The sequence below is a fragment of the Nelusetta ayraudi genome, unplaced genomic scaffold (genome assembly GCF_046127955.1).
Source record: "Nelusetta ayraudi isolate G7.1 ecotype Tasmania unplaced genomic scaffold, CSIRO-AGI_Nayr_v1 ptg000020l, whole genome shotgun sequence".
NCBI lineage: Eukaryota > Metazoa > Chordata > Actinopteri > Tetraodontiformes > Monacanthidae > Nelusetta > Nelusetta ayraudi.
Window position 1 is genome coordinate 2,695,052 of NW_027466070.1, and position 17,791 is coordinate 2,712,842.

At 48.1% G+C, this 17,791-nt stretch overlaps 2 protein-coding genes across 2 annotated transcripts; both read left to right on the top strand.

The window, feature by feature from the left end:
* The first annotated feature begins 912 nt into the window (after window positions 1-912).
* Window positions 913-12,203, top strand: nt5dc3 (5'-nucleotidase domain containing 3). The gene is made up of 14 exons (XM_076027422.1): window positions 913-1,251; window positions 2,387-2,571; window positions 2,793-2,867; window positions 3,532-3,587; window positions 3,667-3,757; window positions 3,845-3,982; window positions 5,662-5,722; window positions 5,999-6,101; window positions 8,263-8,364; window positions 8,457-8,538; window positions 8,937-9,023; window positions 9,910-10,050; window positions 10,537-10,601; window positions 10,709-12,203. Exons 1-14 carry the CDS (start codon window positions 996-998, stop codon window positions 10,953-10,955), a joined length of 1,689 nt encoding a protein of 562 aa, XP_075883537.1. The 5' UTR covers window positions 913-995; the 3' UTR covers window positions 10,956-12,203.
* A 1,232-nt stretch (window positions 12,204-13,435) lies between these two features.
* On the top strand, window positions 13,436-16,440 carry parietopsin. Its single transcript, XM_076027423.1, has 4 exons — window positions 13,436-13,840; window positions 14,951-15,279; window positions 15,860-16,105; window positions 16,192-16,440. The coding sequence occupies exons 1-4, from the start codon at window positions 13,465-13,467 to the stop codon at window positions 16,378-16,380; spliced, it is 1,140 nt and encodes a 379-aa protein (XP_075883538.1). The 5' UTR covers window positions 13,436-13,464; the 3' UTR covers window positions 16,381-16,440.
* Window positions 16,441-17,791: the final 1,351 nt, after the last annotated feature.

The window sequence follows — 17,791 nt, forward strand, 5'->3', positions numbered from 1 at the left end:
AGAGAGAGAGAGAGAGAGAGAGAGAGAGAGAGAGAGAGAGAGAGAGTAATACATTATGAGTCAGATAGGAAGTAATAATAACAATATCGCTTTCTTCAGTGTATTTTTGACTCGGCATCACCATAGTCATTACGTGCCAGTTAAGATAACATCCCATTGGAAAAACCCAATATGGAAAATGGAAAAAAGGAAATCGCAAAAGAAATATAACGTAATATGCAGGCGTGGGAGGGAAACATTAAGTGTGGCAGTAATGCAGCGCCTTGTCGATGACAAAGGTTGAAAACTTTCATTCAAACGTCAGTCCTTTATTTGGACAATTTGAGCTCCTGACCTCTGAGAGGCGCTCGAGAGCTTCCCTTGCAATCAGAGAACAAAGTGTTTTCAGTGCAGTAAACATTTGGAACATTTCAACGTTTAGTCACTGTTGATTTACAAAATTGAATACATGGTGAATGGAAGTACTTTTTTTGTAAATGTCCTGTGTTTTCTGTGTTCCGTATGTTCGGTTCTTTTGTTGTCACTGTCTGTTTTTACCGAGCTGACGACAGTGTTGCTCCACGGTGAAAAACAAAAATACATTTTCTTTTCTTTCTTTCTTTCTTTCTTTTTTTTTTTTTTTAAATCTGGTAATGTAAAACTATCGCTCTTAATATGTAACTGCATGATTGCAAATCGATATTTTTCTTTGATAGTCGTTTTCATGAATGCACTTCCTCACAAGTAACTACATTAACACGCTGCTCCAACTGTAAGAATTAAACTATCATATTACATCAACATGAATACTTCTGGATTATTACTATTCAATTACAACTTTTAACGGGTGGAAGCCAACTTGCGAACGCACTGGCCTCTGATTGGCCATCCTGTCCGGGGCTGTTGGCCAACCCGGAAGTGACGTCAAGCGCGACCATCCATAGTCTTTCGGTATTTACGGTGGGATCCCTGCATCTGCTCGCGATTGTCCGACCTCGACGGGCTGCCACGGAGACATGGCGCCCTTGTCCTGCCCGGCGGCGACCCTCCTGCGGCTGAGGGACGGCGTGCAGAGGGCGTGTGGCTTCAGGAAGACCCTCCACTGCTGGAGACGGAATTACGGCGCCGTCGTCGACGGAGTCGGTCAACTCCTCTCACATCATCCCGGAGCCGCGAGCTACGCAGCATCTGTTCGTAGCAGCTCGTCGGGCGGACGCGACTTGACGGAGGAGCTGTGGTCCGCGTACCGGCAGGCCAAGAGGCGGACTGAAGGTGCTCGCGACTCCGTAATAAGTCCTTACTACCGCAGCCTCGTCGCATTTCCTGTCTTGGCCATGTCTTGTTTACAGCCATTAATGGCCACGTTGCTGTTTTTAGTTTGTTGTTAAAAACAGCAACAACCAAATGAAAACACAAACTGAAACGTACAGTTACCTCGTGCCAACGTAGACGCCGTGTGTTGATCCAGGCTCCTTAGGGGAGTGTTCCGTTTTGTTTTCCCAACCATTTAAAGTTCAACTGTGGCAGTCAGCACACGCTTTTTTTTTCTTTCACAACTTTGGGTTATACCCCCCATTACAGTTAGAGCTGACTGACTTGATTAAATATCATTAAAATAAAAATAAAAAGTTAAAGTCTATCCAGGACGCAGTATGTATTAGCCCTCTGTTTAAAACCTTCACCTGTAACTGAGTTTTAGCCTCCTGCTAAAATTGATGCTTGTTTGGAAGAAAAAAAAACAAACCCAGCCAGTCTCAGTGGGGGACGACTGGCCGGAGGTGTTGTCACTAGAGTGAGTGGCCAAATGTTTCTGTCAGAGTCACAATGGGACAATCAGACCGTCTCACCACCTGTAGAGCCAGCTGTGATAATGGAACCACAAAGGGCTGAGTTGTGTGACTGTTTGAATGTTTTAGCCCACACTTTCTGAAAATTGGAATAGATAGTGTCTTGATTTTTTTTTTTTGGCAGAATAGAACTCTGTAATAAAACATTAATAAGTAGTATTATAAGGCAATTCATGGCCACAAATTGCCTCGTGAAGAATAATGAAGTCTGGTAATTGTTGAAATGTGGAGTGAATGAACCTGGTGGTTCAGAGTAGCGTTATACTTTGCACTCCCTGCCAGTTTCAAGAGGAGCCGAATAGGCTTTAATATGTGTAACAGGCCCCTTGCGCAGATTGAAAGAAGAGGTTACATTTCAGAGGAAATGTTAGCAATTAATATTGTAAGGAGCAAATTAAATCAGGTGGACAAAGGTTTGCCCCCTGCATGCACCCGCTGCTGGTGCTGATTGAAGCCCGGAACAGGCCTTATTCCTTTAATTATAGTGCAGTCGGACACAGTCGGGGTGTCCCTGTGCAGGGATGCGTGCTGATTGCTGATGCCATTGTCTTCCGCCTCAGCTCTGACCCCACCCATCTCCGCCAGCTCGGTGGACCCGGACACCATCTTCGCCAACAACGAGATGAGCCTGCGTGACACCGAGATCTACGGATTCGACTATGACTACACGCTGGCCTTCTACTCCAGGCACCTGCACACGCTCATCTTCAACATCGCCCGGGACCTCCTCATCTCCAACCACAGGGTGCGACCGCTGCAGCACCACAGCCTTGCTTCTTGTCGTTGCCTCAAATGATTGTTTAAATACAGGAAACAGTCAACGCTGGAGATACTGGAGATAATGACGCGCTAACGTGTCTGAAACTTGTTAGTTCACGGTTAAGGTCACATTGGTTTGGCTTGACCGCCTTCTGTGTGAGGAAACCTAGAAAGACGCCGACATTTGTTGCCCTCTTTTCATTTCAGTACCCGGAAGGTTTGCGGCAGTACGAGTACATCCCAAACTTTGCTGTCCGAGGGCTTCACTATGACGTGCAGAAGGTAAGCAGATCTTATCGGATCTAATCTCTCTGCTCCCAGTGTTGGCCAGTAATCTATTACTAAATAATCCACCGGTGTAATCAAACTACTTCTTTAGTAACAGAGTAATGTAACTGGATGACTTACTTATATCATGATTACTTTATCAAGTAACAATTCCATTACTTCTCTGAAATATTTTGCAAGCTAAAAACGTCTTATTATCCACAAAATGTCTGAAATTTAGAAAAAACGACCGAAAACGACGATGTCGCAGATTGATGCTGCAGCCGTGCATGCAAGGTCGTATTGATATGCGACGACGCACCAAAGCAAGCGTGGTGGTGGCAAAAAGGAAAAGAAAGCTGACAGCTGGAAATATAAACATTATTTTGAGTTCATCTCGTCTCAACGAAAGAATATTGCGGTTCGTTGAACGTTATGTGCAGGAAACAAGACGTTCTCAACTGTTGCTTCATACTGTTTTAATTATGAAACAAAGTAGTTAAATAAGTAATTAGATTACATTTTATAGGAGTAATCAGTAGTTGGATTACTTTTGTGGAGTAATCCCAACAACACCGGCGTCCGCTCTAATCTAAAGGCGGACTTTAGTATGGTGCGTCAGTTACAAGAGGCTCCGTGCAAAGTTCATATTTTGTGGCGTCCTCTCCTCTCTTGCAAGGCGCTGCTGATGAAGATAGACGCCTTTCACTACATCCAGCTGGGAACCGTCTACAGGTGTGATTCTATTTTGAAACCGCTTCTGACGCACTCTCACTGATGCCGTAAAGACGTTGCTGTCGCGTTCGGCCTGCAGGGGTCTCCACCCGGTCAGCGACGAGGAGGTCATCGCCATGTACGAAGGCAGCCACGTGCCCCTGGAGATCATGAGCGACTTCTACGGAAAGGTGACGCCCACTGCCTTGTCCTTTTTTTTCCTTCTGCGGCGCACGGGGAAACGAGGCAAACGAGGCTGAGCGCGATCTCTCCCGCAGAGCTCACACGGCCACACCATGAAGCAGTTCATGGACATCTTCTCCCTGCCAGAGATGACCCTCCTGTGCTGTGTCAACGACTTCTTCATGAAGCACAACATCGACTACGAGCCGGTGCATCTGTACAAAGACGTGAAGGTCAGTCTGCAACTCGACCGGCCTCGGAAGGAAGCCGCTCGCTGACACATCCAGCGCAGGACCTCCAACGGCTTCTCTGAACTCGGCTCCGGCGTGAGGCCTGTTTTAGCTGACGCCTGTATCGATGAACCAATCAGTGTTCCCGCAGTGACAAGGAGACTCATGTTGTGGGAGCTCAAGTTGAGACGAAAGCGATCCGTCTGGCTGAGAGCCATAGAGAAGCAGCAGGCGATGCAGCGGGAGAGGAAAATACTCTTTAGTTTATCGACGCACGCTTGGAAGGTGGTTGGACGAACCTTCAGTCACATTTAGGCTGACCAATCAGACTGACTGCTGCTAAGTTTAGGCTTCAACGTTGTGTTTAACAAGAGTATTACCGAAGCCAGCGAAGCTAAAACTCGTTTTACTGTGAAAAAACCCCCCAAAACAAAACAGTTCAGTGGTGATAAAACTGTTGCAGTGTCCATGCTAATCTCTCTCGCAGCAGCTGTTGTTTACTACCCAGGTATAACTGCTGCGAGCTGCCTTTAAAACCGCAGGAGGAGACCAGAAAAAAAGCCATCGGCGGCTTGTAGATAATGGCTGCTAGCGCGGTAATGGCTGCTGCAGTAGCGAATGTTTAATCAGAGCAGGGCGGCTTTCCCCCCCCCAAGAATATAAGAAAAAAAGAGCAGCACTGAAGTTGAAAAGATGCTCCTGATAAACATCTAATTTTTCCCCCCTTTGAATGCATTTATGAAACCTTCCAAATGTCTAGTTACTTTAAAAACCAAGTCAGAATCTAAAGAATATCTAAATATATATGTATATATCTTGCGAGCTGGAGAGTCGGAGCCTTTCCTCGAGTGTGTAATGGCTTTTAATAGGTGTAAAAAAAAAAAATGTCCCAATGAGTGAGCGTGCCCGGCCATTCGTCAGCCATCCAACACCACCTTAATTTTAGCTCTGCAAAAAAAAATATCTATAATTAGACCGAGCCGCCCGCCTCCATGCATCTGCTGCCTGAGAGCTGCGGGGAGCGGCTCTACGTCCCCCCCTGCAGGCTGGCTGCCACGCCCCTCCTCAGCCATCCAGTGTGGCACCTCTGCGCTTTTGACGGATGGCTGTCATTAAAAGCCTGCACACAGGCTCCACTCCGTCCTACAAGTGGCTCTCCTCCTGCTGCAAGGACGTCCTTCCTCTCCTCCATCCCCTGCCAGCATTAATCCGTCACCCTGTCACTGCACTTGCTTCCTTTGCCCACTTTTTGTGCACTTCAGACAATATGTGCAACTTCAAAAACTCATCCCGGAAAAAAAAGAAAAGAAAAGAAAAGAAAAAAAAAACAAGAGAGGGGTTTGTTTCCTCTTTCTCTCCTCCGATTAAGAAAGATAAGATTGACTGCAGGAAATCCTGCGGGAACTCCCCCCGCAATCCCCCCCCCCCAAACCCCCCCCACCCCCGCCTCAACTTCAGGGCTGGCTTTCTTCACGTTTGATTTGTATGCGGGGATGCTCGTCTTTGTGCAGCCATTTATACACAGTGTGTAGCGCGGCAGCCACAGCTGAATGCTAACAGGCTGTCACTGAAGGCACGACTTCCAGGCGGGTGACGGCTGTTTACTTTCCCCCGCCTCTCCTCCCCCACCTCCTCCTCCTCCTCCTCCTCCTCCTCCTCTTCCCACTCCTTCTCCTCCTCAGGAAGCCATTCGAGATGTTCACGTCAAGGGCATCATGTACCGAGCCGTGGAGGCAGATATCGGTATGTTCTGCTATTCATTCCGCTGTTGCTTTCTTCTCTCTGCCTGTCATCGGGGGAAAAAAAGGAAAGAAAGAAAAAAAAAAAGACGACAAGGCCACGTCTTTGTTGTATGCAATTAGTCATGCATGACTGTGATAAACCAATAAAAGGTCCGGCGCTTTGTTGGGCGGCTAATTATTTCACCCGCCTCTCCGCTTCTCCTCCCCTCCCCTCTCCTCCCCTCCTCTGCTCCCCTCCACTCCTCCCCTCTGTTTTCTTTTCTGTGCCATTTTCCAGGGAAATACATTTGTTACGGCGAGCAGAGCCACGCTGTGCTGAAGAAGCTGTCGGAGCACGGAAAAAAGATGTTCCTCATTACCAACAGCCCCTTTGACTTTGTGTGAGTGTGAGCAAGGCGGCGCGCACGCCGCTGATTGATTAAAAACATGGCGCGTTGGGCTATTAATGCTTAATTGGCACCACTACAGAAAAAATGGGGGGGGCGGGAAAAAAAACAAACCCCTCCAGCCCTTTATCTGAGTCTTGATACTTGCACCACATGAGGCTTTTGCGTTTGTTTTTCATCTAAAGTCAGAGATGATGAGTTTTTGACTTTTAAAGTGTGCTTTGATTCCACAAAAAACGGCCAGAAATGCCTTCTGCATTTCTCAAGCGTCATCCCTCCATCTGTCAATGATAGATCAAAGAAGAAGTAGCCCACAAACTGACATAAGCTGCTCTCTACAGCTGCCGTGCCTTAATCACAAAATCCAAATGCATGAGAAAACAGCTTGAAACAGCTATCGTTTTTTTTGTTTTTTTTTTGCTCCTAGAAATCCTTTCATTTTTTTCAGTAAATTGTTTATTCAGATTCCACAACACCACAATTCAAAGTGCACGTTAGATGCGTAATCCTGTTCCTCCCACACTAAGCCACCCTTATCATCCCCACACCAGGGAGATCCTGACATGTCAGCGGCAGCAATAATATGACCAACATAACTACATTTAAAGTCTGAGGACAGTCATTATTATTGAGTTCGGAAAATATCAACGAAGACAGAGGGGTGACAGTCGAGTAGAGCGGAAACCTCTCGTCAGGACATGAACAGTGATTCTCTGAACAGAGGCAACTCAAAACCAACCAGAGGAGGTCAAACAAGTGGACGTGAGGCCTGGAAGCACCCAGACAGTGTTCCAAGAGTATGCTTTTCTTTCAGAGATTTGAACAAAGTGTTTTCAATGAAGGACAAATTTCCATATGACAGCGAAAAGCACAAAGCTACTGTCCCCTACTGTCAGCTGGGAGGAGTCTTCTGTGTCTCCTCACAGGGGGGAGGGGCAGTTTGGGGCAAGGGTTCTCTGTCCCGGTGACCTTTCCGACCCACATCCAGAATAGAGCCGCGACCGACTGGCTATTTTTGTCCCGAACATATACATAAGGTCACCTTGCGTCCCACCATACATGTAGACATCAGGGTCGGTGTGACACTTTAGGCTGCGTTCAGACTGCAGGCGAATCTGATTCAAATCAGATTCCTTCTCATATCTGATTTTTGGAGCTGACTGTCCACACTGTTGTTTTAGCAACAAGTGTCCAATTGGGATGTGGCTCTGCTCAGACTGGGCCACATTATTGACCCATCTGACAGGCTGCTGTAGCAACGACGTCAGAGTGGAGGCGTGGTCCAGCGGAGCGTGTAGTGTGTGACGTCATATCACTGCGACAGCGCCACTTGTTGCGCTACACGGCCTGGAGCTTGGCTTGAACGGAGCTACAGTGTCTCCCCACACACTGATGAGCCAGTGAGGTTCCTCCTCTGTCCAGGGACTGCTGGTTCCTACTGCTTCTGTCTGCTCCATTACGTTACAGCTCTGCACCTGGAACGGGGCTCTCTGGTGGGGCATTGGCTCTCGTGTTTGTGTAGAGTGACGTCACAGACAGTCAAAACCCACTGGTGTGTTTGGAGCTGTTCACACTGAGACGCAGCTGTCCAAATGCCATTTGAAACGACCTCCCCAAGGTGCTTTCAACCCCTTTGCAAAAATTGGATTTCATGTGATTTGTGTTTGCTGTTCAGACTGCAAAAGAGCCATCCGGGTTCAATCTGGATGGACTGACAATCGGATTTTGGCTGGATTTTAGACCAGGGCATCGCCCTGAATCAAAAGGATTTAAATCTCCAGGTGATCGTTATTTATTGCGCCTCAGGACCCCAGAATACGGCAACACTGATGCGAGGAGACATAAAACTACAAGCCGGAGCCGTAACTTTTTCTTATTACACTTTCGTTGTTCGGTAGCTCCTAGTTTTTATATCCGTAAAATAACTTATTATAGAACGCCTATTATTATGAAGCAGTTGAACTTTTGCGTTGGCAAACCTTTTTGCATTTTAATCCCTGCATTTGCACCCATATCGCGCAGCAATGTCCTGGCAACTGTAAACAAGCTTTGTACACGTCGTCACTTTCTTCCGACCGCGGCTGTTTGTTTACCAACGCGATGAGGGTCAACATGTTGCCGACTCAGATTTTTTTGTCCCTCCCCACCTGCTCAGCGATCGAGGAATGAACTACATCGTGGGGAAGGACTGGAGGGACCTGTTTGACATCGTCATCGTCCAGGCGGACAAGCCCGGTTTCTTCAACGACAGGAGGAAGTAAGTGCCTCCTTTCAGCCACTAGGAGGCTTTTTTTCCTCACATGTCCAAAGAGTCATCCAAGACTTTGTGTGCGTTTTTGTGTTTCCCAGACCTTTCCGGCGGGTGACGGATAAAGGTGCCCTGCTGTGGGACAGGATTCATCGGCTGGAGAAGGGAAAGATTTACAAACAGGTGTTGTTGAGAAGTGGCACTACAGTATGCATGATTAATTGTAAAAAAAAACAAACAAAAAAACAACAACCCCAGAAAAACAAATGGATTGCCACCTGCTGGTGGGCTGCAGTCATCACTGCTTTAGCAAGGCGGAGCCAAAGTGTGGGAAGACGTATTGCTACTAACCTCTGACAGATAGCCTTGTCGTGCCCTAGGCGGCGCTCTGTGGCTCACACTGTCTTTCTGGAAAAGTGAAGTAGGCGAGAGAAGAACGGAAGGAAAGGATGAACTTTACTGTTCTTTTTTTTCCTGCACATCATGGGACATTTTTACGTGACAACAGCCTCAAATCCGATACTCACCTTTGTGACCTTTAAACGTTGTTTTGATGCCTGCTGTGTGTTTCATCCTCGCAGGGAAACCTGTACGAGTTCCTGAGACTCACCGGCTGGAGGGGATCCAAAGTGCTCTACTTTGGCGATCACATCTACAGCGACTTGGCAGTAAGTAGCAGCAGCAGCAGCAGCAGCAGCAGCGGCAGCACATTAACAAACACAGGGGTCATTATGTCTACACCAAGCACTGCAGCAAAGATAATGAGATGACGAACAGAAAGGGAAAAAAAAAAAAGAAGAAGCGGGGTGGACTTTGATCGAGCAGCTTTTAGGACGGGCTCCAGGTGCGGGAAGTGCTTTTTCCGTTCAAATAGCGACAGCTTGAGTCGACTCGGATTTTTAATTCCCTGTTAGGAGCCCCGCAGTGTCAGACCGGAGCACAGCGACCTTCCTCGGAACTGTAACCATCGTTAAACAAACCAGCGGGCGTCAGCCTCCGCCGCTGTCAAACACGAGGCGCGGTGTGATCGGATGCGAGCGGCGATGATGAAAGAGCAGAGTTTTATGCCGCTGGCGTGACGCCTTCGCCCGGCGGCAGGCGGCCGAGCGACTGTCAAACGCGACTCTCCCGCTTATTTACGATGATTGAGCTTGGCGCGAGGTGCGGCTCGCAGTCGGCCCGCGCCATTAAATCATGGCCGCACGTGCGGAGCCGACCTGCCGCTGCAGCGTCTCCGGCGAGCCAGGAGGACGGACAGGGAGACGACGAAGACTCAGCCGGTTTCTTAAAAAAGTTTTTGGGTTTTTGTGGAAGAAGACTTCCAGAAGGGCTCGGAGGGAGAAGCATGTACAGGCAACATAAATCAACAGTGTCTCATAAATATGAGCGTGACGCTGCGGTACAGCAGCAACAACAACAACAACAACAACAGCAGCAACAGCAACAAGAACTCGCAGCCGGGCTGCAGCCTGGTGCTGAATCACATCACGCACCATTTGGCTCCCAGGCTGTTCACCCCCCCCCCCGCCCTCCCCACCCTCATGTTCTGTGCAGGACCTGACGCTGAAGCACGGCTGGAGGACGGGTGCCATCATCCCTGAGCTGAGGAAGGAGATCAAGATCATGAACACGGAGCAGTACATGCACATGATGGCCTGGCTGCAGGCGCTGACGGGGCTCATTGAGCAGATGCAGGTGAGGCCAGTGGAGCCCTTTGAGATTCACCTCGGCCCTCTCGGCCCCCGGTGACGAGCCTGCAGGAAGAGTTTGTGAGCGACGTTGCTTTGTTGACTCGTCAGTTGGCCCAGGCAGAGACCGCCGTCAGAGGCCTGCCATCAGAGACTGCAGTTTTTTTTAGATTTCTTACCATTATTATACCATTATTATGATTTGTTGGCTTGTAACATGAAAGGCCATTAGCGCTGACATGGTGCCCCCAGCTAGCATTACATTCAACTGTGTAACTAATAGAACACACCTTGGTTTAGCTTGCAACGCTCCGGCTGTAAGACGCTAATCTCTTTAGCATTAGCTAGGCTTGCTGCCACTTCCTGTTTTTCTCTTTGCCTTTCCCCCGGGGCAGCTAGCATCAGTGGCTATCTGCGTTTGTCATAATATTGCTTTTTTTTGGGTGCTTGTTTTTTTTAATGTTACCTCTTTATGTCACTTACCATCCAACAGGTCCACAGGGATCCGGCGTCTCAGGCCGTGGTGGAGGAGTGGATCAGCGAAAGGGAAGACATGAGGTGAGTGACAGCGTCAGCTCTGGCCGTTGTTGAAAAGGCTTCACGGGGCTCCCGCGTCGATGCTCGTGCTGACGCCGTCCCTCCGAACCCCCCCCCCCCCCCGACAGAGCTCAGACCAAGGACATCTTCAACGGCCAGTTCGGGAGCCTCTTCAGGACGTACCACAACCCCACCTACTTCTCGCGCCGCCTCTCGCGCTTTGCCGACATCTACATGGCCTCCATCAGCTGCCTGCTCAACTACGACCTGCAGCACACCTTCTTCCCGCGACGCACGCCGCTGCAGCACGAGTCCTCCGTGTGGCCCGAGCCCGGCCAGGCCGCCGCCGCCGCCTCGCAGCTGGACAGGACCTGAAAGCAGCGAAACATGAAAGACACAGGTTCAGAATTGAAGGCAGCGATGGAGGGACTCCATTTAGTTACTATTATCTTTATAGTTATTATTATTATTATTATTATTGTACCTCCATATTTTCAGACGTCTCATTTAAGAGGCCTCATGCTGCGTTTACTTGGAAAAAAAGGAAAAAAAGAAGAAGCTTTAAACTGGTTAATCATCTCCTCCAGAAAGAAACTAAACTTTAGTGCACACGTGAGCTGATCAGCAGCTTGTCTTTACATCTTTCTGACACACATCTGATACATGGCACTGCTCTGATAATCGTAGGTTTGCACGTCTCTGTGTGTGTGTGTGTGTGTGTGTGTGTGTGTGTGTGTGTGTGTGTGTGTGCGCGTGCGCGCGTTTGCGCTAGAAGAGAGCAGATCTGCTGCAGTTCCCCGGAATACACAATAGGGGGCAGCCACACTCCAACCACAACGACGGATCGGATCCTGCAGTCCAAAAAGTGTTGTTTTGTTTGTTTTGTTTTTTTTCTCGTCCGTCGCACGTGGGAAACAAACTGTTGCCTGGCCGTCTGTCACCGCCGAGTCGGAATATTCATAACCGACGCGCTGCATCGTGGACTTTGTTGCCTTAATGTCTCGTTCGCGTCACCGCAGTGCGTCGCACGGAGCCTGTAATGTAAAAGTCTGCTGGTTAGTTTGCACACGTTCCCAGCCGGCAGGCCTATCTATTAATGTAGTATATATTTTTTTTCCCACGTTGTAAACACGCAGGCTGCGTATTTACGCTCAGAGCTCGGTGCTGTTTGCACGCAGCGCCGCGCAGTCTGTTTCTCACTTTTAGCGGCTTGATATGTGAATATTTGTCGGGCAGAAAATAGAGCTTTACTGCTATATTTAGCAGGAGGAGTGTCGCCGTGTGATCTGTGCGAGCAGCGGCAGCTTTTGACACTCTCTCTCTCTCTCTCACTCTCTCTCTCTCTCTCCCTCTTTTTTTTTTATACGTGAAACGTGTGAAAAGCTTTCACACATGCTGGAATGAAAAGAGCGATCGAGAAGAGAAATAATTCTTAATATATTGGGCTGGAGTTTTAATTACTTGAGGGAAAAAAAAGAAGGGAATGTTTAAATACTAGTGGCCACAAACAAGACATTCTGGAATTTTTTTTTTTTTTTTTTTTTGGGTGTGTTTCTTTATTTTAAAATATGTATACTGACAATGTATTTTTATGTCACTATTTATTAAAGTGGAACGGACTCAGTGGTGCGTGGGTGTCAGTCGTGTTTATGTGAGTAATTCAAAACAGCTTGATTGCACACAAAAAAAATTGCTTTTGTATATATATGTATATATCATAACTAGAACTTGGGAAGCTGTTAATAAGGCCTTTTTGGGGGCGGGGGGGCGGGGGTTAAAGACCCTGCTATTATGCAAACCTCATTAATAATATGTGTATGCAGCCTGTTAAGTCTCCAGAATAAAGCATCCGTCCTGCTGCTGCCTGTGCTGTGAGAAAGCAGAAGGCAAAGCCAAATAAGCAGGTGGAAAAAAAGAAACAAGGGGAGAGAAATGGCCGGGCTATTACAGCTCGCCTCTCACTCTGGCTGCCATTGATCACAACTGTTCCAGCGGATTTCATTGCTCATGAAAGTGGGAGCCCACGGGCGAGGTGGAGGGAGTGGAAGTGCTCTGTTGTGTCTATTTTGTCCAAGCTTCAAGATAGTTTTCTCCGCTCTATTCCAAGTAAGTACGTGTTTATTTAGCGCAGAGCCTCTCCGCTGGTTTGGGGGTGAGCGATGCCGGCAAATGTTACAGGTCCCATATTATTGAACATTTCCGAGACTTTTTCTGGCACGAGCGTGTTTGTGATGTCACAAAGGTAAGTGGCAAAAGGCCCTGATAGGAGCATTGGCATCTCAAAGTATTTATTAAGCTCAAATATTTTTGCAAAATAACGCGAGCAGATTCGGTGATTTTCTTCTTTTGCGTGGTATCATTGAAAATAATCACTTTGTGATGTCACAAAGGGCGCTGACACATGACACTGATACCTCTCCGAAGTTACAAGATTTCCATCCAGGGGGTTTGTTCCACCCTCTGAGACCACCCCATTGCCAGCAGGCTGTAAACAAAGGGCCAAATAAGTTTCCAGTTTCATATACAACAATACAACAGTGTCCAAGATTTAAAAAAAAAAAAAAAAAAATAGAGATCAAAGAAATAGGATCAACATGGAGTCGGCCCATTGCATCCCAAGCATACTTCCAACTTTCCAATTACCAGCATCGGGTTTATTAGGATTAATCCTCCCAAATCGTGTTACGGAACAATTCCATATCGCATCTGCAGCCTCCTCCGTCAGACAGGTGCTCAGTTTGACATCCCGGAAGATGAGATGAAGATGATCCGCCGGGTGGTTTAACAGGGATCAGGAGCGATAAGATCGGCGGCGACGCCCCCGCCGGCTTGTGCCCAGCGGAGCCTCGCTTTGTTGCACCAGAAGCTGGACCTGATCAGCACCATGGACAGCAACAGCAGGCTGTGGAGCTCCGCCGCTTCCCCTCCTCCTCCTCTTCTCTCGTCGGCAGCGGCGGCGGCGGCCGAGCTGGCGACAGCGGCGCCCACCATCTTCCCGCGGGTGGGCTACAGCGTGCTGTCCTTCCTCATGTTCATCAACACGCTGCTGTCGGTCTTCAACAACGGCCTGGTCATCACGGTGATGCTGCGGAACCCGTCTCTCCTCCATCCCATGAACGCCTTCCTCCTCAGCCTGGCCGTGTCCGACCTCATGATCGGCCTGTGCGGCTCCCTGGTGGTCACCATCACCAACTACCATGGTTCCTTCTTCATCGGCGATGCTGCCTGTGTGTTCCAGGGCTTCGCGGTCAATTATTTTGGTAAGTGCAAAGGTGTCTCTGCTGCTGCTGCTGCTGCTGCTGCTGCTGCTGCTGCTGTTGTGTCCGCCACCCTGCTGCATTTCTGCCATCGTGCATTAAAAAAAAAGAAAAAATGTACTTTTTACTGAGCCGTCGTCGGCGTTTTGTTTGCTGCAGTGGTCTGGCGCTTTCCTAATGAGGAGAAACAGTTCAGAGCAGAGCAGAGCAAATCTCTTTCAATTCTCAGAGCAGTAAGTGTGCTCAGTTCCCTCGGCCAGTTTCCTTGGAGGGAGCGAGCGAAGCTCCTCGCTAGAAAATTAGGTTAAACGGATGGCTCAGCCAAAATTGAAATTTTGCCCAATTACCTTTGTGTACTACCCCAATGTCAGTGGAGGTTGAGGCAGGTTAGCAGAAAAAGAGGAAGTTGGAGGAAAAGTGAAATGAGAACTTGAGTTGAAAAACAGACAATGCTAGAATGGAGAAGCTGTCAGGACTGATTAAATCTCAAGGTTTTCCAGAAAACATTTAAAAAGAGAGTCCACTCAAAAAAAAAAAAACATTTTTTTTTTTTTTAAAAGTGAGATTTTTCCAATCCTGATGAACCATTCAGGAGTTTCAAGGAGTTCCATCCAGTGGAGATAATCACAGCAGTCCGGTCGCATGTTGTGGTTTTCTTCCGTTGGTTTTCATGTTGGCCCTCGCTCAGACTTTTGTCTTTTTAAGAAACTCAAGACTCAAAAAGTGTATTTGACAGTGTCGTCCTTTATAATTTGTCTCAGTAGGCAACACATTCAAGAAACAGAGAGAAAAAAAGAGGATACAGTCGCATCAGTGCTTAAAGTCCAGGATGCTTGGAGTGGATTAAAAAAATCTCCCCAGAGCCTTTTTAAAAGTTTGGCTGATTAATCCTTTAAAGAGTCTCTTGGAAACTCTTGAGATCGTATTTTAAATGATGATCAGTTCCGACGGTTTCGAGAGTCCAGACTTTTGTTTTACTGTCCTGTTGTCGTGCCGCGCAGGCTCTTTTTTTTCTGGCACGAGAATTTTCTTCCAGGACTGTAAAATCCCTCCTCTTCCTCCTCCTCCTCCTCCTCACCTTCCTCTCATTGTGATTTTTGTCCCATCTCGCAGGCCTGGTGTCTCTCTGCACTCTCACCCTGCTCGCCTACGAGCGCTACAACGTGGTCTGCAAGCCGAAAGCCGGCCTCAAGCTGAGCATGCGGAGGAGCGCCGCGGGCCTGATCTTTGTCTGGACCTTCTGCCTCTTCTGGGCCGTGGCCCCTCTGTTGGGCTGGAGCTCCTACGGGCCGGAAGGCGTGCAGACCTCCTGCTCTCTGGCCTGGGAGGAGAGGTCGTGGAGCAACTACAGCTATCTCATCCTCTACACGCTGGTCTGCTTCATCTTCCCCGTTTCAGTCATCATATACTGCTACTCCAGGGTGCTCACGTCCATGGGCAAGGTGGGGGGTCTGCACATCCAACCATGTCGACCTGAAGCCAAGCAAATGCAAGGCTACTATCGCAGATACCCATAGATCTACTGACAGTGTCATGATCATTGTGATCATAGTCAAACACCAGACAAAGATTTTAGGGAAATAAAGCTGTTTTTTGGATCTAAATACAAAACAATTTAACGGTATAAAGACAAAATGTCTCCTTTTACTACATGCAATGGTTTAAACACACAAAATAAAAAAAAATTTAAAAAAAGGAAAAATCTAACAAAATACAAACCTATCACAACAAATATAACTTTCCATTACACTGGGAATATGTGTGAAAAATAAAGTCGGGTTGTGGGTCCTTCACGACCAAGGGTGTGTGTGTGTGTGTGTGTGTGTGTGTGTGTTTCGATCCGATAGCAACACTCACCTAAATATCTATACTATCCATATTCAGATTAATACGTTCAGCTCTACTATGAGGACTTTTTGTGATTTGCAGCTAGCTCAACACACGCAACATCAGTCACATGCTTCCTTTTCTACCCGAGCCAAACTGTCTGTCTGTCTGTCTGTCTGCCTGTCTGTCTGTCAGCTGAACCGCAGCGTGGAGCTGCAGGGAGGCCGCTCCAGCCAGGAGGAGAACCATCACGCCATCAACATGGTGCTGACCATGATCATAGCGTTCTTCGTCTGCTGGCTGCCCTACACTGCCTTATCGGTGGTGGTGGTGGTGGACCCGCAGCTGTACATCCCTCCGCTGCTCGCCACCATGCCCATGTACTTTGCTAAGACCAGTCCCGTCTACAACCCCATCATCTACTTCCTTACCAACAAGCAGGTGAGTGTGCGACACGGCCATGTCACTCGCGCACACGTGCGTCGTTTTTACCTCACGGTGCGCTCTCCTGCTCTCGCTCTCCCCAGTTCCGTGACGCCACCCTGGAGCTGCTGTCCTGCGGCCGCTACATCCCCCACGCTCACTCCGGTGTCACCTTCAAGATGCGCTCCTTCAGCAGCAACAGCGGCGGTAGTGGCAGCGGCGGCGGCGGCGGCGGCGGCGGTCGGCTGGTGTCCCTGAGCCGGAGCATGCACAGCAAGGTGCTGCCTCTGTGACTCTTCACCAGTGCACGAGATGAAACCTGCAGGTCCACATTTCTCACAGTGGCTCCGGAGAAAAGAAGGATGGAAAAAGTGAAGAAAAGCACAAAGCTCCAGGCTGGTGTACAGTACAAGTACCAATAAATGTTCTGATTTTATTCACTTTTTTTTTTTTTTAAATCTGAAGCTGGATATTATCAGATTGCATTATGTTGTCCCTCTCGTTTTTTTTTTTTTTATTCCTCTCTCTACAACAATAAATTAATTTAACGTCTGATTTAGAGTGAATCATTTGGAATAAACAAAGTGCTTCCTCTTTCACGTGCGCGCACCTCTGTGTTCTCTCTGAATGTTTGGAATGCTGCCACAGAACAAACAGAGAAAAGCTGAATGACTCGTTTTTCACATTCCATCTTCTCTTTTTGTGTATTTCTGTCTGCATTAAAGGCTCCAGGCAGGGTTAAACACAAATGGAGTACATATATATACTGTGTGTGTGTGTGTGTGGGGGGGGTATATATGTATATATACCCACACACGTGACACACGCACACACACATATATATATAAAGTGTGTGTGTGGGTATATATACTTCTATATATTGTCTGCAGTAAAATTTGCTTGTACCCGGGAAGAGACTTCCTTCTTTCTGGAAGTCACTTGGATGTTTAACATCTGCAGGCTTCTCGCCAGTGCAGGTTGTGCACCATGAAATATTGATTCACACACACAGTTAGACGCTAGAAATTCCCCATCACAAGGCTTTTTCTTGCCCCCCCACTCCCCCCCCCTTTTTTTTCCGAGGACAAACGCCGTGATTTTGCGGGCACTCCGGCTCCCCTCCCTCGCCGCTCGCAATGCTCTTATGTAAATAAATGAAATCAATGTCGCCATCATTAGCAGCGGCTTGCTGACGGCCCGCGGCAAGTAATCTGATTGATTGCAGATTGTGGGAATCCTTCAGCGGCGCCGCGACTCGCACTCGCCGGGCTGCACCAGTCATATATTACGGCGCCGCAGCGTTTACCGCCGTCATTTTTCACATAAGCACCTTTGTGGATTTGGGGTTTGCGCGTTACGGTTATTTATCAGTTGCAGAGGAAATTGCAATGCGCCATAAACAGGCTCCTCTCTCAGATCGACTTTAGGGCCTGAATCCCGCTGGATGTGGTCTCGTGGCTGCTGAGAGACAACGCTGCGGACGGCGTCCTCCTCGGGAGAGGTCGCACTCGTCTTTGCATCGTAACGTACGTTATTTATTTCTGTAATTGTTATTGTTTACGATTATTTTTTGGAGCCGCAGAGGAGGATTAGATGATTCACAGAAGATGACGCAACGACGGAGCTTCCAAAGCTCCAGGGTTCAAACTGGGGACGTTGCATGACACGCATTCCGAGGACAACGCAGCGTAACCAGAAGTGGAG

Excerpts from the sequence above, each read along its gene's own strand:
- nt5dc3 (XM_076027422.1), top strand. The coding sequence starts at position 996 with ATGGCGCCCTTGTCCTGCCCGGCGGCGACCCTCCTGCGGCTGAGGGAC. Across the intron at positions 1,252-2,386 it reads GGCCAAGAGGCGGACTGAAG|CTCTGACCCCACCCATCTCC; the intron begins GTGCTCGCGACT and ends CTTCCGCCTCAG. Across the intron at positions 8,539-8,936 it reads AGGGAAAGATTTACAAACAG|GGAAACCTGTACGAGTTCCT; the intron begins GTGTTGTTGAGA and ends TCATCCTCGCAG.
- parietopsin (XM_076027423.1), top strand. The coding sequence starts at position 13,465 with ATGGACAGCAACAGCAGGCTGTGGAGCTCCGCCGCTTCCCCTCCTCCT. Across the intron at positions 13,841-14,950 it reads CTTCGCGGTCAATTATTTTG|GCCTGGTGTCTCTCTGCACT; the intron begins GTAAGTGCAAAG and ends CCCATCTCGCAG. Across the intron at positions 15,280-15,859 it reads TGCTCACGTCCATGGGCAAG|CTGAACCGCAGCGTGGAGCT; the intron begins GTGGGGGGTCTG and ends TCTGTCTGTCAG.